Consider the following 21856-nt stretch of genomic DNA (forward strand, 5'->3'; position numbering starts at 1 on the left):
GAGCAATGTCATATCTGTATCACCAATAGTAGACTAAGCTCCTTAAGCTAAAGAAAACATTTGACTTTTTTCCAGTGCCTAGTACAATATCTAGTAAATATTAGGTTTGGAAGTGGTGGTTAAGCTGACCTCCTTCAGTAAAATTATTTAAACAGATTCTAAAGAAACCTAAATTTAAAAATGTTATATGCAACAAAGTCTTAAAATAGATAATATAAAAATAACACAAAATAATCAGGTTCTGCCTATTCATGAGTGTTTCAAAGAGATCTAAAAAACTTAGGAGAAAAATTCTAATTATTCAGAAGCTTCAAGCCAATTATTTACTTATATGTGTTTCATCTATATTCATACCCTCACCTTTTCCAATTTCTTCCTCTTCTGAGGATATCATCCCATTGCAAATTTTTCTTTCCAGATTCGGTACCCCCTGCAACTCCTTTTAAAACTTAGCAGAGTCTATGGACTCTGAAAAACAATCTGAGAGATTTGAAGTGGCGGGGGGTGGGAGGTTGGGGTACCAGATGGTGGGTATTATAGAGGGCACGGATTGCATGGAGCACTGAGTGTGGTGAAAAAAATAATGAATAGTTTTTCTGAAAATAAATAAATCAATTTAATAAAAAATAAATTAATTAATTAAAAAAAAAAAAACTTAGCAGAAAACTCCCCTTTTCCTCAACTGCTACAAATGCTCAGTGCATCCAAGGAAGGCCACACTGGAGTGAGGCACTCACTTCATTTGGTGACTAGCATCACGCTTGACAGTGCCACTCAGTGTTCACCTGCACCACAGCCTCCATCTCAGGAGCTCACCTGCTTGTACTTAGCACTCAACCAGCCAATGATGACAAGGTGACAGTCATGGAGGATAAGATCAATGTCCTCATTAAAACATCTGGTATAAATGCTGAACCCTTCTGGCCAGGCTTGTTTGCAAAGGCCTTGGCCAATGTCAATACAAGGAACCTCATCTGAAACTTAGGGGCTGGTGGACACCAGGAGGTCCTGGCCCCTCTATTGCTGCTGCCCCAGCTGAGGAAAAGAAAAACAAAGCAAAGAACTAGAATAAAAATAAAAGCAATAAAAAGTTATCTGCAACAAGAATAAAATATAGTTGTGGATAGACGGGAAAAAAAAGAAAGTGGAAGCAAAGAAAGAAGAATCTGAGGAGTCCGATTACGACATGGGCTTTGGTCTGACTAAACCACTTTAATGTATTCAAGAAAAAGCTAAATTCTTTAAAAAAAAGAAAGAAAGACGGGTGCCTGGGTGGCTCAGTGGGTTAAGCCGCTGCCTTCGGCTCAGGTCATGATCTCAGGGTCCTGGGATAGAGTCCCACATCGGGCTCTCTGCTCAGCAGGGAGCCTGCTTCCCCCCCTCTCTCTCTCTCTGCCTGCCTCTCCATCTACTTATGATTTCTTTCTGTAAAATAAATAAATAAAATCTTTAAAAAAAAAAAAAAAAAAAAAAAAGAGGGGCGCCTGGGTGGCTCAGTGGGTTGGGCCGCTGCCTTCGGCTCAGGTCATGATCTCAGGGTCCTGGGATCGAGTCCCACATCGGGCTCTCTGCTCGGCAGGGAGCCTGCTTCCTCCTCTCTCTCTGCCTGCCTCTCTGCCTGCTTGTGATCTCTCTCTGTCAAATAAATAAATAAAATCTTTAAAAAAAAAAAAAAAAAAAAAAAAAGAAAGAAAGGAAAGAGAAGAAAAAGGCAGAAAACTATCCCCTCTCCACCCTGACACTGTCTTAACCCTTTTTCTTTACTAGGAAGTTTCCAATTCAGGCTGCATTTGAGAGGAGTTTTAAACATTACAAATTGCTAGCTCCACCAGAGATGCCTGAGTAAGATTACTGGAGTGGGAACCAGGATCTTCTAAAAAGCTGCCCAGGTGGTTCTAACTGGACAGTAAGCTACTCAGTAGCCACATGTACTGTATCTATTGCCTGGTATCTGATTCTTCTTTAGAAATATAAGTTGTCCCATTTTTTCCACATTAAATGGACCCATTAAACACAAGCATTCTTCCCATTTCTCAGGGCTCTCCCAGGCCTTACTTTCACCAGCAAACAAAAACTCCTTTCATTTGTGTTGTAGGCCCTTTAGCTACGCCCTCCCTCCCACATCAAAGACTTGCACATCTATTTCCATTTCCCTTTCTCAGAGCGGATATTGCCATCATTCTGGGTGTGTTGTGTAGGTCTAAGTATACAATCTAATAAATGCTCACAAAGTAATAGTACCCCCAAATCCCCATGTCTCCTAAAATTGCTCACAAACCTTTCTCTCCAAAGGTAACCTTCATCCTGAGTTAAATACCATAATTTTGCCTGGTTTTGAACTTTATATAAATGAAAGATACAGTATGCGCTCTAATATTCTGCTTCTTTGTCCAACATCATATTCATGAGATTCATCTACACTGCTGTATGTAGTTCATTCATTTTCATTATTGCTGTGTGGCATCCCAATATATGAATATATCCCCATTTCTTTATTCTATGTGGAAAGAATTTAGGTTGCTTCTAGTTTTTAGCTGCTACTTTAAAGCTACCGAAATTCTAAGTATATAAACTGCTCTTGAAAGCAAGGTCATATGAAAACAATACAAAACACCTCATAAAAAAAGCAAACGAATCAGTGACAGGTTCCCTGCCTCCTGAACCAAGCCCCAACTAAAATGTTACACTGATCTACCCAAGTTCTTCATTTTATCACAGTGCCTGTATGCAGTAGCATGACATTCAAGGTTCTACACAGTCTAGTCCTAAATCAGCTTTTTCACATCTTTTCCTTTGTTATAAATTACATTCACTTTTCTTAAATTAAAAAACACACATACATCCACACAAGGACAACACCTAAAAAAGAATGATACTTTTGTAAAAATCTACTGGCAAGCCTTGCCTCACACAAAAGTACGTGTGTATGTTCAATTTTAACACGTATTGTCCAACCATTTTCCAAAGCAGTGGTACCAATTTTCATTCCCACTGGCAAGGTACGAGAGTTTCCATCTCTCTACATGCTTGCAACATTTAGTACTGCCAGTTTAAAAAATATTTTTATATATTACCTGCTATAGTGGGTATACAATGGTATCTTAATAGATTTTTATTTGGTACTTCCTGAAATAATAAAGAAAAATGAAAAGTCTTTGAGATCTGTGGGATCTCGTCAAATGTACCAAAATACATATAATGGGAATTGCGGAAGAGCAAAGAGAAAAAATACAGATGAAAGAAAAATGGTTGAAAATTTCCAACATATGATGAAAAATATTAATCTAACACATCCAAGAAGCTCAGCTCAACAAATTCTACGTAAGACAAATCAACTCAAGAGATCCACAATGGGACACATCATCAATCTGCATTTCTCAGATAAAAGAGGTTAAGTACTTTTTTAAAATGTGCGCTGACCATCTGGATAGATTCTTCTGTGAGGTGTCTATTCCAGTCTTTTGTCCTTTTTTTAAATTCCCCTAGGAGGTAGTCTTATCTTTTTCTTATTGATTTATAGAAGATTTTTATATATTATAGAAAGTGTTTTAGAAACTCTTAAAGTTTTTTATTAACATATAATGTATTATTAGCCCCAGGGGTACAGGTCTGTGAATCACCAGGTTTACACACTTCACAGCACTCACCATACCCTTCCCAATGTCCATAACCCACCACCCTCTTTCCCTAGCCCCTTGTCCCCAGCAACCTTCTGTTTGTTTTGTGAGATTAAGAGTCTCTTATGGTTTGCCTGTTTTAGAAACTTTTCATTTGTTCTGATTAATAAAAGTTTTGTTTTTAAAAAGATTTTATCTGTTTGTTTGACAGAGAGAGAGCACAAGTAGGCAGAGCAGCAGGCAGAGGGAAAAGGAGAAGCAGGCTCTCGGTCTAGCCTGGAGCCCAATATGGGGCTCAATCCCAGGACCACAGGATCACGATCCAAGATGAAGGCAGGTGCCCAACGACTGAGCCACACAGGTGCCCCAAATTTATGTTTTTTGAAAGAAAAAAATCAATGCATCTTTCTAGAACAGACTATGCACCTGGGATCTTCTAAGCAGTTAGATATTATGAGTCTGAGGTCAACACATAAATGTCCCACGGGTCTCAAAATCAACACTGATTAAACTGAATATATTATATTCTGCTCCTGGACTATCTTATATAAGGGGGCACAGTCTAACCGAGAAACCTTAAGGAATCATCCCCACATATCACCAAATTCATCCCTTCGAGTTGGATTCCCAAGTCCTATAAATTCTGCTATTGAACATCTTTCAACAAATTTCATCTCCATCCCTACTTCTCTTGCCTTATCTTAGGACCTCATAATTTTCCCTTCTGAAACATTTCAGTAGTTTTCTAACTGGTCTTGTCATTTAATTCATCTTCCACTTTGTAACTAAATCTGACCATATTTCTAAAGGGTCTTTTAAAAAGACCTTTAATGACTCCACAGAATAAAGTCCATATCTGATTCTGCTTCTTGCTTACCAATCTCACATCAGCCTGCCCCCACATAAAGACTCAAATATTTGAAGTTTCCAAAAAGAACAATGCTGCATCTTTTCCCTGGAATGTCTTTGCTCTCTTATCTCATTATTTCCCTGTTCCTCTAATGAACTCTTAGCTCTTCTTTCAAGAACAAAATCAAGCATCACTCCCTTTCTAAAGCCTTTTTTCACATATAACAAGATAAGGATTATTTCTTGCCACAGAGCTTCATGGAGCTCAGCAAGAAAAGGGAAAATGGGCAGCTAAATAAGTAATTGTAGTATTAATATATATTATAATAGGTTAATTTGAGAGAGCAGAAAAAGATATGCAGGACACACAATTGAGAATGGCTTCCAGGAATAAAATATAACTAAGCTGAAGAAGAAACAGGAGTTGACTATGTCCAGCATGAGAAGATAGAAGGAACATTTCAGAAAGCACATTTGAAAGGAAGCATATTTCTTTCCTCCAGGCTAAAAAAATGACACAGGGGAGTGTAAGAGAGGTAAAGCTAAAGAATTGAGTAGGAGCCACCGTATGAAAGGTTTTCTGTACCATTAGCAAGTTTGGAATTAGCAAGTAAATGGAATCCAATAAAGAATTTTAAAGTAGAGAAGTGAGGGGCAGCAAGGTGGCTCAGTTATTAAGCATCTCCACTCAGTTTGAGTCATGATCTCAGGGTTCTGGGATTGAGTTCCGCATCAAGGCCAGGCTCCTTGCTCAGCGGGAAGCCTGCTTCTCCCTCTCCTGCTCCCCCTGCTCATGTTCCCTCTCTCACTGTGTCTCTGTCAAATAATTAAAAATATCTTAAAAAAATAGAGAAGTGACATGAACAGATACAAATTTGAAGGAAAAATACAATTCAACTGAACTCATGTTGTGGGAAACAGAATGGAAGAGAACAATAATGGATACAAGGAATCCAGATAGGGGGCTGTTTTGAAAGACAGTGGTCTAGACTAGGAATGGCATAGGAATGGGAAGTAACAAACGAATTCATGCACTGTTTAGAAGGCAGAATCAACAGATTTGGGTAATGTATTAGACTTATCTTAGCCAAAAGGCCGAGAAGTGATTTGGGTAATGTATTAAAGGCAGAGTCTGAGCAAGAGGAAAAGATAAAGAATGTGTAACACTATCAACACTATCAAACTACTAAGATGACAAGCTATTAATGACAGGCAGGATGGCATAAAAATATAATGACTTCTGTTTGTGAGATGCTGAGTCTAAGAACATCAAAACCAGACTGCTACATGGGTCTGAAAGTCATGAGAAAAATAAAGGCTAGAGATTGAACTTGGAGAATAATCAATATATAGACAGAATTGAAATACGAGCATAAATGAGATCACCTAGAGTAAAGTGAGGAGTAGGAAGAGTACAAAGTACGGATGGAAGTTGAAATGCTGAAGACTAATGTTTAAGAGATCTTCAGTGATCCAAACATGCTACAGAATATGCCAGTGTTTGTACCAAGGGCAACATCAATAAAGTAGAAGCAGTACAATGCTAGCTTTTAATGCTTCCAACCAAGAATTTACATGTTTAAATAAATGGGACCATGGGGTGCCTGGGTGGCCAGTGATTGAGCATCTGCCTTTGGCTCAGGTCATGATCCCAGGGTCCTAGGATTGAGCCCCTCATCAAATTCCCTGCTCAGCAAGGAGCCTGTTTCTCCTTCCCCTCTGCCTGCTGCTCCCCCTACTTGTGCTTGCTCTCGGTCAAATAAAAAAGTAAAATCTTGGGATGCCTGGGTGGCTCAGTTGATTGGACGACTGCCTTCGGCTCAGGTCATGATCCTGGAGTCCCCGGATTGAATCCCACATCGGGCTTCCAGCTCCATGGGGAGTCTGCTTCTCCCTCTGACCTTCTCCTCGCTCATGCTCTCTATCACTGTCTCTCTCTCAAAAAAACAGATCCAAGAACACAAAAGAAACACGTACTATTTGAGTCACTTCACCCCAAGAGGAGCAGAAGCAGTGTGGTCTGGCAAAAAAAGAAAAAAAAAAAAAAAACAGTCCAAGAAAAAGATGATGTGAAGTTCTAGACTGGCTCTACCAACAACTACGTATGTGATCTAGACAATTAAATCCCAAGTTTATTCCACGCATAAGATGAGCTCTCAAAAGGCCCTCTGTGGGGCACCTGGGTGCCTCAGTCGGTTAAGCAGTTGACTCTTGATTTCGGCTGGATCATAATCTCGGGATCATTGGGATTGGGCCCCATGTCGAGCTCTGTGCTCAGTAGAAAGTCTGCTTGGGATTCTCTCCCCTTTCCCTCTGTCCATTCTCACTGCATGCTTGTGCACACACATTCTCTCTAATAAATGAATCTTTAAAAAAAAAAAGTCCTTTTTAAGTCATATTCCATAAATCTTTTCAGATTATTCTATAGTCAAATTAGATATACAAACAAGACATATATCATAAAAGGATAGTGTATGATCGTAGAGAAGACCACGGGCTTTGGATTTAGATAAACCCCAAATTCTAATCCCTCTCTTTCATTTACTAAATTGTGAATGACAGCAAGTTGTTTAATTTCTCTACAGTCTGTGGCTATAAAAAGCAGGTAATATTAAAATCTATCTTACAGAATGTGGTAAGTTAATGAGATAAGGTACACATGAAGTGCCTTTGCACAATGCCTGGTACATAAGAATACTTACCAATGTTAGCTATTATTACTGTTTCAAATACACTCTAAGATATATACAGACACACACACACACACACACACAATATACATAGTATACATAGCACTTCCAATACCATGAGCCATGTAGAGCAGTGGCTGCCATATATTAAAATACAATACAATTAGAGAAGAGAAAAGAGGAGATGCAAGCTGGTGCATCTTGGCCTCTGTACCTGATGGTCCTACATCAGCTGCATCTTCCATAAGTTCTCCCTCTTCTAATTCCATGTTGTTGTATTCCACATCATTTTCTCCAGACCTAAGAATATACAAAATTCATCATTCCTACAGAGCAAGGAAAATTAACATTATCTGTCACACCTCAATGAATTTTTTTTAACAGTAGTGCATAGCTGGGGCGCCTGGATGGCTCAGTCATTAAGCATCTGCCTTCAGCTCAGGTCATGATCCCAGGGTCCTGGGATCAAGCCCCGAATCAGGCTTCCTATTCAGTGGGGAGCCTGCTTCTCCCTCTCCCACTCCCTCTGAATTGTTCTCTCTCTCTTGCTGTCTCTCTGTTAAATAAATAAATAAAATCTTAAAACAATAGTCTATAGCTTTCTCCTGTGAAATGAGAGAGGATATACTTCTCAGTACAAAAATGAGGAAAAAGACTTTTGTCTCTATCACATGTATAGGTAAAGTTCATGTTCAAACTACCTTTCAAAAATACTAAGGTTGACAAGATTTAGTTTTTAAAATAGAAAATCTGAGAACCACTAAGCAAAAGAAATTATAGCTTCAAAGAATTTGAACTTTTTTTTTTTTTAAATATTTTATTTATTTATTTGACAGAGAGAGATCACAGTAGGAGAGAGGAAGGGAAGAGATCACAGAGAGAGGAAGGGAAGCAGGCCCCCCGCTGAGCAGAGAGCCCGATGTGGGACTCGATCCCAGGACCCTGAGATCATGACCTGAGCCGAAGGCAGCGGCTTAACCCACTGAGCCACCCAGGCGCCCAAGAATTTGAACTTAATGGTAAGAAATTAGGCTTAAAAACTACATTTTAAGGTTAAAAAAAAAGATCAAATTACTAAATATGATTAAATACTATCTGGGTGGTTCAGTCAGTTAAGCATCTGCCTTCGGCTCAGGTCATGATCTCAGCGTCCTGAGATGGAGCCCCACATCAGGATCCCTGCTCACTGAGGGGTCTGCTTCTCCTTCTCCCTCTGCTCTCACCCACTGGCTTGTGCTCCTTCTCTATCTCAAATAAGTAAAAATTTAAAATATTTTCTTTTTCTTTTTTTCTTGAATGAAAAGACTTACCCTGTATTTGGGTAGAATGCTTTCATATTACAAAGATGTTGATTCTACCTAAAATCATCTATACATTGAATATAATTCTGATCCAAATATTAATATGGTATTTTAAAATCTAAGTAATTTAGGCCAAATGATTCTAACATTTACAAGGAGAGGTAGGAACACAATCTCTGGAATGAGCTTGCCTGGTTCAAACCACAGCTTCACCACAGACTATTCATATCACCTTGGGCATGTTTCCCTTTTTTTTTTTTTTAAGATTTTGTTTATTTATTTGACAGAGATCACAGGTAGGCAGAGAGGCAGGCAGAGAGAGAAGGGGAAGCAGGCTCCCTGCTGAGCAGAAAGCCCGATGTGGGGCTCGGTCCCAGGACCCTGGGATCATGACCTGAGCAGAGGCTTTAACCCACTGAGCCACCCAGGTGCCCCACCTTGGGCATGTTTCCTAATCTCATGCCTCAGTTTCCTCATTTTGTTTTTTAAATTATTTTTTAACATATAATATATTATTTGTCCCAGGGGTGCAGGTTTGTGAATCGTCAGGCGTACAGATTTCACAGCACTCACCATATCACATACCCTCCCCAATGTCCATAACCCAACCATCCTCTCAATACCCCGCCCTCCCCTGGCAACCCTCAGTTTGTTTTCTGAGATTAAGAGTCTCTTATGGTTTGTATCCCTCCTCTAATCATAGAAATCAAGAGAAAAATGCCCGAAATAAATAAAATCACAACGGGCAACTGGCTGGTTCAAGTGGTAGTTCACGCCAACTCTTGATCCCCAGGTTGTCACCTCAAGCCCCATGTTGGGCAAGGAACCTACTTAAAATAAATACATACATACACACATACATAAAATTTAAAAATTACAAATGAGAGAAGAAAAATAACAATAAACACCACATAAACACAATTATAAGAAAATATTATGAAAAGCCATATGCCAACAAATTGAGCAACCAAGAAGAAATGGATAAATCCCTAGAAACATATAATCTACCAAAACAGAAAGAAACAGAAAATTTGAAGACTGATTATCAGCAAGAAACTGAATCATAATCAAAAAATTCCCAACAAATGAAAGACTAGGACTAAATGGCTTCACAGGTGAATTATATCAAACATTTTAAAGAGTTAATATACCTACACTTCTCAATCTATTCCAAAAATAGAAAAGGAAGGAAAACTTCCAAATTCATTCTATGAGGTCATCATTACCCTGATACCAAAACCAGATAAAGACACCACACAAAAAAAAGAATGACAGAGGGTGCCTGGGTGGCACAATCGGTCTGCCTCTAATGGTTTCAGCATGACTTTTGGTTTCAGCTTGGGTCACGATCTCAGTGGTCCTGAGATGCAGCACTAACCACATCTGGCTCTGCACTCAATGGAGATTCTGCTTGAAGATTCTCTCCCTGCCCCTCAAGCATGCATGCTCTATAATAAAATAAATCTTTAAAAAAAACCCCACGGGCCAGCAACTCTAATGAACACAAATGCAAGGCCAGTAACTCTAATGAACACAGATGGAAAAATCTTCAACATAATACTAGCAAACCGAGTCCAACAATACATTAAAAAATCACTCACAACAATCAAGTGGGATTTTTTTTTCTGGGTACCAGGTGATGCAATATTTGCAAGTCAATCAATGTGATACAACACACCAATAAGAAAAAGGATAAGAAATACTACCATTTAGGGGCACCTGGGTGGCTCAGTGGGTCAAGCCTCTGCCTTCGGGTTGGGTCATGATCCCAGGGTTCTGGGATCAAGCCCTGCATTGGGCTCTCCACTCAGCAGGGAGCCTTCTTCCCCTTCTCTCTCTGGCTGCCTCTCTGCCTACTTGTGATCTCTGTCAAATATATAAATAAAATCTTTTAAATTAAAAAAAAAAAAAAAAAAAAAAAAAAGAAACATTCCCATTTCAATAGACACAAAAAAAATACTAGGGAAAGTACATCAACCATTCAGGATAAAAACCCTCAAGAAAGTGGGTATAGAGGGAACATACCTCAACAAAGTTAAGGTCGTCTCTGAAAAACACACAGCTAACATCATACTTGATGGGGAAAAATTGAAAGCCCTTCCCCAAAGGTCGAGAACAAAACAAGGATACCCACTCTCATAGTTCTAGCCATAGCAATCAGATGATAAAAAGAAATAAAAGGCATCCAAACTGGTAAGGAAAATGTTAAACTGTCACCATTTGCAAATGACATAAACAATACACAGACATAAACAATACACAGAAAATCTTATTCCAGCAAAAAAAAATTAGAAGTAATGAATTCAATAAAGCTGAAGGACACAAAGTTAATACAGAGAAATCTGCTGCATTTCTATATGCTAATATTGAGGCAGCAGAAATAGAAATTTCTAAGAAAATAATTCCATTTTTAATTGCCCCTAAGATAATAAGAGAACTAGGTATAAACCTAACCAAAGAGATGAAAGACCTATTCTCTGAAAACTATAAAACACGGAGGAAGAAAACTGAAGAGGACACTAAGAAATGCAAAGATATTTCATGCTCATGGATTGGAAGAACAAATACTGTTAAAGTGTCTATACTACTAAAAGCAATCAAAATACCAGTAGCATTTTTCACAGAACTAGAAAAATCCTAAAATTTCTATGGAACCACAAAAGACCCCAAATAGCCAAAGCAATCTTGAAAAAGAAAGCAAAGCTGAAGGCATCACAATTCTAGACTTAAGTTATATTATAAAGTTGTAGTAATCAAAACAGTATGGTACTGGTACAAAAACAGATACATAGATCAATGGAACAGAACAGAAAACCCAGAAATAATGGGTTAATAAATATATGGTCATTTAATCTTCGACAAAGCAGGAAAGAATATCCAATGGGAAAAAACAGCTCTTCAACAAATGGTGCTGCTGGGAAAACTGGACAGCAACAAAAGAATGCAACTGGACCACTTTCTTACACTATACACAAAAAATAAATTCAAGGGAGTCAAGATGGCGGAGAAGTAGCAGGCTGAGACTACTTCAGCTAGCCAGAGATCAGCTAGATAGCTTATCTAAAGATTGCAAACACCTGAAAATCCATCAGCAGATCGAAGAGAAGAAGAACAGCAATTCTGGAAACAGAAAAACAACCACTTTCTGAAAGGTAGGACCGGCGGGGAAGTGAATCCAAAGTGACGGGAAGATAGACCCCGGGGGGAGGGGCCGGCTCCCGGCAAGCGGCAGAGCAACCGTGCACAAAATCAGGACTTTTAAAAGTCTGTTCCGCTGAGGGACATCGCTCCAGAGGCTACCCGGAGCAAAGCCCACACGGGGTCAGTGTGGCCTCAGGTCCCGCAGGGTCACAGAAGGATCGGGGGTGTCTGAGTGTCGCAGAGCTTGCGGGTATTGGAACGGGAAAGCCGGCTACAGAGACAGAGCCGACAGTAAGCTCGCAGCTCCGTGTTACCTTGAACCGGTCGCAGGCTCGGTGAGCTCGGAGCGCGGCCAGAGGTCAGGCAGACGGGAGTAACTGGGCGCTGTTCTCTGAGGGCGCACTGAGGAGTGCGGCCCTGGGCTCTCGGCTCCTCCGGGCCGGAGACCAGGAGGCTGCCATTTGTATTCCCGTCCTGTGGAACTCTACGGAAAGCGCTCAGGGAACAAAAGCTCCTGAAAGCAAACCCGAGCGGATTACTCACCCCGGCCCTGGGTAAGGGCGGTGTAATTCCGCCTGGGGCAGACACTTGAGAATCACTACAACAGGCCCCTCCCCCAGAAGATCAACAAGAAATCCAGGCGAGACCAAGTTCACCTACCAAGGAGTGCGGTTTCAATACCAAGGAGAGCAGCAGAATTCCAGAGGAGGAGAAAGCCAAGCACGGAACTCATGGCTTTTTCCCTGTGATTTTTTTTTAGTCTTGCAGTTAATTTAATTTTTTTCTTTTTCATTTTTTGTTTTTTTTTCTCGCCTTTGGGTAAAATTTTTTTTTTAAACTGTTACCTTTTTCTTTTTTAACGATTTTTTACTAGTTTATCTAATATATATATTTTTTCTTTTTTATATTTTTCTTAGGTGTTTTCTTTTTTTTTAATTTTTTTTTCTTTTTTTTTTTTTCTTTCTTTCTTCCTTTTTGAACCATTTTTTATCCCCTTTCTCCCCCCTCACGATTTTGGATCTCTTCTAATTTGGTTAAAGCATATTTTCCTGGGGTTGTTGCCACCCTTTTAGTATTTTACTTGCCCCTTCATATACTCTTATCTGGACAAAATGACAAGACGGAAAAATTCAACACAAAAAAAAGAACAAGAGGCAGTACCGAAGGCTAGGGACCTAATCAATACAGACATCGGTAATATGTCAGATCTAGAGTTCAGAATGACAATTCTCAAGGTTCTAGCCGGGCTCGAAAAAGGCATGGAAGATATGAGAGAAACCCTCTCGAGAGATATAAAAGCCCTTTCTGGAGAAATAAAAGAACTAAAATCTAACCAAGTTGAAATCAAAAAAGCTATTAATGAGGTGCAATCAAAAATGGAGGCTCTCACTGCTAGGATAAATGAGGCAGAAGAAAGAATTAGTGATATAGAAGACCAAATGACAGAGAATAAAGAAGCTGAGCAAAAGAGGGACAAACAGCTACTGGACCACGAGGGGAGAATTCGAGAGATAAGTGACACCATAAGACGAAACAACATTAGAATAATTGGGATTCCAGAAGAAGAAGAAAGAGAGAGGGGAGCAGAAGGTATACTGGAGAGAAATATTGGGGAGAATTTCCCCAATATGGCAAAGGGAACAAGCATCAAAATTCAGGAGGTTCAGAGAACGCCCCTCAAAATCAATAAGAATAGGCCCACACCCCGTCACCTAATAGTAAAATTTACAAGTCTCAGTGACAAAGAGAAAATCCTGAAAGCAGCCCGGGAAAAGAAGTCTGTAACATACAATGGTAAAAATATTAGATTGGCAGCTGACTTATCCACAGAGACCTGGCAGGCCAGAAAGAGCTGGCATGATATTTTCAGAGCACTAAACGAGAAAAACATGCAGCCAAGAATACTATATCCAGCTAGGCTATCATTGAAAATAGAAGGAGAGATTAAAAGCTTCCAGGAGAAAGAAAAACTGAAAGAATTTGCAAACACCAAACCAGCTCTACAGGAAATCTTGAAAGGGGTCCTCTAAGCAAAGAGAGAGCCTACAAGTGGTAGATCAGAAAGGAACAGAGACCATATACAGTAACAGTCACCTTACAGGCAATACAATGGCCCTAAATTCATATCTCTCAATAGTTACCCTGAATGTGAATGGGCTAAATGCCCCTGTCAAAAGACACAGGCTATCAGAATGGATAAAAAAACAAAACCCATCTATATGTTGCCTCCAAGAAACTCATTTTAAGCCCGAAGACACCTCCAGATTTAAAGTGAGGGGGTGGAAAAGAATTTACCATGCTAATGGACATCAGAAGAAAGCAGGAGTGGCAATCCTTATATCAGATCAATTAGATTTTAAGCCAAAGACTATAATAAGAGATGAGGAAGGACACTATATCATACTCAAAGGGTCTGTCCAACAAGAAGATTTAACAATTTTAAATATCTATGCCCCCAACGTGGGAGCAGACAACTATATAAACCAATTAATAACAAAATCAAAGAAACACATCAACAATAATACAATAATAGTAGGGGACTTTAACACTCCCCTCACTGAAATGGACAGATCATCCAAGCAAAAGATCAGCAAGGAAATAAAGGCCTTAAACGACACACTGGACCAGATGGACATCACAGATATATTCAGAACATTTCATCCCAAAGCAACAGAATACACATTCTTCTCTAGTGCACATGGAACATTCTCCAGAATAGATCACATCCTCGGTCCTAAATCAGGACTCAACCGGTATCAAAAGATTGGGATCATTCCCTGCATATTTTCAGACCACAATGCTCTAAAGCTAGAACTCAATCACAAAAGGAAGTTTGAAAAGAACCAAAATACATGGAGACTAAACAGCATCCTTCTAAAGAATGAATGGGTCAACCGGGAAATTAAAGAAGAATTGAAAAAAATCATGGAAACAAATGATAATGAAAATACAACGGTTCAAAATCTGTGGGACACAACAAAGGCAGTCCTGAGAGGAAAATATATAGCGGTATAAGCCTTTCTCAAGAAACGAGAAAGGTCTCAGGTACACAACCTAACCCTACACCTAAAGGGGCTGGAGAAAGAACAAGAAAGAAACCCTAAGCCCAGCAGGAGAAGAGAAATCATAAAGATCAGAGCAGAAATCAATGAAATAGAAACCAAAAAAAAAATAGAACAAATCAACGAAAGTAGGAGCTGGTTCTTTGAAAGAATTAATAAAATTGATAAACCCCTGGCCCGACTTATCAAAAAGAAAAGAGAAAGGACCCAAATAAATAAAATCATGAATGAAAGAGGAGAGATTACAACTAACACCAAAGAAACACAAACTATTATAAGAACATACTATGAGCAACTCTACACCAATAATTTGACAATCTGGAAGAAATGGATGCATTCCTAGAAACATATAAACTACCACAACTGAACCAGGATGAAATAGAAAGCCTGAACAGACCCATAACCAGTAAGGAGATTGAAACAGTTATTAAAAATCTCCAAACAAACAAAAGCCCAGGGCCAGACGGCTTCCCGGGGGAATTCTACCAAACATTTAAAGAAGAACTAATTCCTATTCTCCTGAAACTGTTCCAAAAAATAGAAATGGAAGGAAAACTTCCAAACTCATTTTATGAGGCCAGCATCACCTTGATCCCAAAACCCGACAAGGATCCCACCAAAAAAGAGAGTTATAGACCAATATCCTTGATGAACACAGATGCGAAAATACTCAACAAAATACTAGCAATAGGATTCAACAGTACATTAAAAAGATTATTCACCATGACCAAGTGGGATTTATTCCAGGGCTGCAAGGTTGGTTCAACATCCGCAAATCAGTCAATGTGATACAACACATCAATAAAAGAAAGAACAAGAACCATATGATACTCTCAATAGATGCTGAAAAAGCATTTGACAAAGTACAGCATCCCTTCCTGATCAAAACTCTTCAAAGTGTAGGGATAGAGGGCACATACCTCAATATCATCAAAGCCATCTATGAAAAAAACCACCGCAAATATCATTCTCAATGGAGAAAAATTGAAAGCTTTTCGGCTAAGGTCAGGAACACAGCAGGGATGTCCATTATCACCACTGCTATTCAACATAGTACTAGAGGTCCTAGCCTCAGCAATCAGACAACAAAAGGAAATTAAAGGCATCCAAATCGGCAAAGAAGAAGTCAAATTATCACTCTTCGCAGATGATATGATACTGTATGTGGAAAACCCAAAAGACTCCACTCCAAAACTGCTAGAACTTATACAGGAATTCAGTAAAGTGTCAGGATATAAAATCAATGCACAGAAATCAGTTGCATTTCTCTACACCAACAGCAAGACAGAAGAAAGAGAAATTAAGGAGTCAATCCCATTTACAATTGCACCCAAAACCATAAAATACCTAGGAATAAACCTAACCAAAGAGACACAGAATCTATACTCAGAAAACTATAAAGTACTCATGAAAGAAATTGAGGAAGACACAAAGAAATGGAAAAATGTTCCATGCTCCTGGATTGGAAGAATAAATATTGTGAAAATGTCTCTGCTACCTAAAGCAATCTACACATTTAATGCAATTCCTATCAAAGTACCATCCATCTTTTTCAAAGAAATGGAACAAATAATTCTAAAATTTATATGGAACCAGAAAAGACCTCGAATAGCCAAAGGGATATTGAAAAAGAAAGCCAACGTTGGAGGCATCACAATTCCGGACTTCAAGCTCTATTACAAAGCTGTCATCATCAAGACAGCATGGTACTGGCACAAAAACAGACACATAGATCAATGGAACAGAATAGAGAGCCCAGAAATAGACCCTCAACTCTATGGTCAACTAATCTTCGACAAAGCAGGAAAGAATGTCCAATGGAAAAAAGACAGCCTCTTCAATAAATGGTGCTGGGAAAATTGGACAGCCACATGCAGAAAAATGAAATTGGACCATTTCCTTACACCACACACAAAAATAGACTCAAAATGGATGAAGGACCTCAATGTGCAAACGGAATCCATCAAAATCCTTGAGGAGAACACAGGCAGCAACCTCTTCGACCTCAGCTGCAGCAACATCTTCGTAGGAACAACGCCAAAGGCAAGGGAAGCAAGGGCAAAAATGAACTATTGGGATTTCATCAAGATCAAAAGCTTTTGCACAGCAAAGGAAACAGTTAACAAAATCAAAAGACAACTGACAGAATGGGAGAAGATATTTGCAAACGACATATCAGATAAAGGACTAGTGTCCAGAATCTATAAAGAACTTAGCAAACTCAACACCCAAAGAACAAATAATCCAATCAAGAAATGGGCAGAGGACATGAACAGACATTTCTGCAAAGAAGACATCCAGATGGCCAACAGACACATGAAAAAGTGCTCCATATCACTCGGCATCAGGGAAATACAAATCAAAACCACAATGCGATATCACCTCACACCAGTCAGAATGGCTAAAATTAACAAGTCAGGAAATGACAGATGCTGGCGAGGATGCCTAGAAAGGGGAACCCTCCTACACTGTTGGTGGGAATGCAAGCTGGTGCAGCCACTCTGGAAAACAGCATGGAGGTTCCTCAAAATGTTGAAAATAGAACTGCCCTATGACCCAGCAATTGCACTATTGGGTATTTACCCTAAAGATACAAACGTAGTGATCCAAAGGGGCACGTGCACCCGAATGTTTATAGCAGCAATGTCCACAATAGCCAAACTATGGAAAGAACCTAGATGCCATCAACAAATGAATGGATCAAGAAGATGTGGTATGTATACACAATGGAATACTATGCAGCCATCAAAAGAAATGAAATCTTGCCATTTGCGACAACATGGATGGAACTAGAGTGTATCATGCTTAGCGAAATAAGTCAAGCAGAGAAAGACAACTATCATATGATCTCCCTGATATGAGGAAGTGGTGATGCAACATGGGGGTTTAAGTGGGTACGAGAAGAATCAATGAAACAAGATGGGATTGGGAGGGAGACAAACCATAAGTGACTCTTAATCTCACAAAACAGGGTTTGGGAGAAGGGGGTGGGATTAGGGACATTGGGGAGGGTATGTGCTTTGGTGAGTGCTGTGAAGTGTGTAAACCTGGTGATTCACAGACCTGTACCCCTGGGGATAAAAATATATGTTTATAAAAAATAAAAAATTAAAAATTAAAAAAAAAAATAAAAAAATAAATTCAAAGTGTATTAAAAACCTATATGTGAGACCTGAAATCATAAAAATCCTGGAAGAGAAGACAGTAACTTCTTTGACATCAGCCAATGCAATATTTTTCTAGATCGGTCAGTCTCCTGAGGCAAGGGAAACAAAAGATAAACTACTAGGAGTACATCAAATTAAAAAGCTTTTGGAAGAAAACAATAAATAAAACTAAAAGGCAACTGACGGAATGGGAGAAGAAATCTGCAAATGACATACATAAAGGGCTAGTATCCAGAATCCATAAAGAATTAATCAAAATCAACATCCAAATATAATCAAATTTAAAAATGGGCAGAAGACATGAACACACATTTCTCCAAATGTGGACATACACATGGCCAAAAAACACATTGAAAAGTTGTTCAATATCACTCATCATCAGGGAAATAAAAATCAAAACCACAATGAGACATCACTTCACACCTTTCAGAATGGCTAAAATAAAAAACTCAAGAAACAGGGGCGCCTGGGTGGCTCAGTTGGTTGAGCAAATGCCTTCAGCTCAGGTCATGATCCCAGAGTCCTGGGATCGAGTCCCTCATCGGGTTCCCAGGTCCACAGGGAGTTTGCTTCTCTCTCTGATCTTCTCCTCTTCTCATGCTCTCTCTCGCTGTCTCTCTCTCTCAAATAAATAAATAAAATCTTAAAAAAAAAAAAAAAACAACCCTCAAGAAACAACAGAAGGTAAGGATGTAAGGAAAAGGGAATCTTCATGCACTGTTGATGGGAATGCAAACTGCAAACTGGTGCAGCCACTGTGGAAAACAGTATGGAGGTTCCTCAGAAGTTAAAGGTAGAACTACCCTATGATCCAGCAATTACACTACTGGGTATAGACCCAAAGAATAATACAAAAACATTAATTTAAAGGGATACATGCATCCCTAATATTTATAGCAGCATTATTTACAACAGCCAAGATATAGAAGCATCCCAAGTGTCCACTGATGGATGAAGAAAATGTGGTACACACACACACACACACACACACAATGGAATATTTTTTAGCCATAAAAAGAAGGAAATTTTGTAATTTCAAACAACATGGATGAAGGTAGAGAGAATAATGCTAAGTCAGACAAACAAATATCATGTGATTTCACTCATATGTTGGATTTAAGAAAGAAAATAATCGAGGAAGGGGAAAAAATAGGAGAGAGAGAGACAAACCAAGAAAGAGTCTTTTTTTTTTTTTTTTTTTTTAAGATTTTATTTATTTGACAGACAGAGATCACAAGTAGGCAGAGAGGCAGACAGAGAGAGAGAGGGGAAGCAGGCTCTCCACCGAGCAGAGAGCCCTATGCGGGGCTTGATCCCAGGACCCTGAGATCATGACCTGAGCTGAAAGCAGAGGCTTCAACCCACTGAGCCACCCAGGCGCCCCAGAAAGAGTCTTAACTATAGAGAACAAACTGACGTTTACCAGAGGGGAGAGGTGGGGGGTGGAGAATGAGTGAAACAGGTAATGGGAGGGAGGGAGATATTTACAGTCTCAAAAAATATGTCCCCACAGGATAGTTCTTAATTACAAAGTGAAAAATTTAGTAATTTGTAGAGAAATCCGGCAGACATTAGCTTACCCAAGTAATCTAAATTAGTCAATTGTAATGGGACAAATAAAAGAGATGTACCCTCCTGCTACTCCCTTGTATGAACCTCTGAAAAGGCTCTATCATCACTTCTCCAGTATTCCTACCTCAAGTGCATAACCTAAATTTCATTGTGAGGATACATTCAGAGTACTCCCAAATTGAGGGACTTCCTGCAAAATAACTGCTCTTTCTCAGAAGTGTCAAAGTCATAAACAAAAGATGAAAAAAATAAAGATTAAGTGACCCAGATTAAAGAAGATTAAGACTAATGGAATTTAACTAAAAGCAACAAGGGATGCTGGATTGGATCCTAGACCAGACAAAGGAAAACAATGGCAAATCTTTAAATGATCGTAGATTATAGTATTATATCAATGTTAATTCCGATTTTGATAACTATACTTTAGTTACATAAAAACATAGTTCTTTTTAGGGAGTACACAGTGAAAAGTATATTTACCTTATCTTGAAAGTCTCACCAAAAAAAAAAAAAAAAATAGAGAAAAGAGGAATACAACAGAATATTAACATTTGGGGAATTAATCTGGGCAAAGGGAATATGGGAACTGTTATTTAATATTTTTTGACTTTTCCTAAATACGGAATTTCAAAATTAAAAATAAAATGAAAAAACTAAATCTCATTTTGGAATCCAGAGATGAGAGGAAAGAAACTGATTGTCTTTCATTCAAGCTCCTTCTACTTAATAGCAAGTAAAAATGCTGAATATCCCCACTTTAAGGCCTAATTAAGTTAACATGCTTCATTACCACTTAGATGCTTTGTAGTGGTAGTTAAGGGGAGACACTCACATAGTTTCTTCATCAATGTCATTTTCTTCTGTGTTACTTGTTGCTGTGGAACTGGCAGAGGAACTGCTGCCATCAAGGTGATTCACTTCGTCTTCCCCAACAAGATCCAGATCCAGATCTCCATCAGAGAGTTCATGCTAGATCAAGGCAAAGAAACAAGACTTCCATCTCAATTAGTTTTACTCAGTTGATCATCTGATCCATATCGCCCTCTGCCGCAAGGACGTCAAGAATCCCCAGTTCGGATGCAGCTTCTCTCTCCTTATTTCCGCAAGTCTACACACTTATATACGCTTACGTGACCAATCAGCGAGCAGGGTACAGGAGGGAGCGAATCAGGCTGTGCACCTAAACGAACAACTTCGCTAGCAACCAATGCTATTTACTTCCTCTTTGGGCGTTCCGCTTAGTCTCAGGAGGCAATCCTAACCTGGCAACTAGCCAGGCGCCATCTTTTAATGGCGGAGGCTGCCCTGGCCAGGGGCCTGCCTCTGACAGATCCAGCTGATGGACCAAGCCCTGAAGAAGGATGTAATCATCAGAACTCTCTGCTCCTGTGCAGAGGAAGCTGAGCCCTTTAGGGAAAACAACACAATATCTCATTCCACTAATAACTTACTGCTACCATTTTCAGCTAGGCCTTCAATGTCCCTGGAAATGCTTCATATATTCCTTGTGAGCTGCCAGTAATGCTCTTCACAGGTAACATTTCAAACCATCACTCCTCTATTTATGTCTAACCTCAGATATCCTCAAGGACATCGTAAAACTATCACCTATCTACACAGAAAAACCTATCAGTTAGTAAGTGTAAATACCCCCAAATTTTAGCTGCCCTACCTGCAAATCTCACTATTCCTTTAATTCATCCTGTCAAAGGTTAACTGCTTCACTTCAGCACTCCACTCCAACCACCCTTATCTATCTCCTTAAATAGTTTGTCTTGTCAGTACCTTGACCTTACCTCTCTCCTCACTGGCTCCTTCATTTTAATACGTACTTGAAATCTCCCATCTTAAAAATAACAATTATAAAAATGAAACAAACCAAAAAACACCTTGTTTTTGCATCACTGTCTGATTTTAAACAGTAATAATTACTTCTTGAATTTTTATTCTGGTTATGGCTTAGTTGGGATAAAACTGGGATATCTCCGATATCCTAAATCATGCTACCTACATATGCAAAAATAAGGTACTTTACTAGTTTTAGTGAATGGAAATAGAATGCATTTTTTAATTCCACTATTCATATAGTTTCCAGAATGTACATCAGTTTATTTTGTAGAATGTATACTTTTCTACAATAAATTATAGAACTGTGCAACACTTTGATTCAACAACTTCTGACTTATTACTATTTACAGAAGAGCATACACTAGTAATGAAAACAAATGGACACGACTTTTAGTACACTAATGCATAAAAGTATAGAGTACTTTATATTGGAAATCATGATCTTACTTCTCTTATAAAACACAAAATGAATCTAAGACAAGTCTTATTATTACATGATAATTTTTTTAACTTAGGATTTATTTATTTATTTATTCTTAGAGACAGAGAGCATGAGAGTGGGGGGAGGGACAGAGGGAGAGGAGAAAAAGAATCTTAAGCAGACTCCCC

The 21856-nt window shown here is 39.0% G+C and overlaps 1 protein-coding gene across 8 annotated transcripts in view; it reads right to left on the bottom strand.

Annotated features, from left to right (window-relative positions):
* Nucleotides 1-21856, bottom strand: part of TRIM37 (tripartite motif containing 37) — a 150942-nt gene that overhangs the window by 62709 nt on the left and 66377 nt on the right. For all 8 annotated transcript variants that reach the window (XM_059149320.1, XM_059149318.1, XM_059149324.1 and 5 more), the window contains 2 exons: nucleotides 20232-20368; nucleotides 7371-7456 (listed from right to left, as the gene is read on the bottom strand). In XM_059149320.1, coding sequence (XP_059005303.1) covers nucleotides 7371-7456; nucleotides 20232-20368 — 223 coding nt within the window. The remainder of the gene's footprint in view (nucleotides 1-7370; nucleotides 7457-20231; nucleotides 20369-21856) is intronic.

Source organism: Mustela lutreola, chromosome 15 (assembly GCF_030435805.1).
Source record: "Mustela lutreola isolate mMusLut2 chromosome 15, mMusLut2.pri, whole genome shotgun sequence".
Taxonomy (NCBI): Eukaryota; Metazoa; Chordata; class Mammalia; order Carnivora; family Mustelidae; genus Mustela; species Mustela lutreola.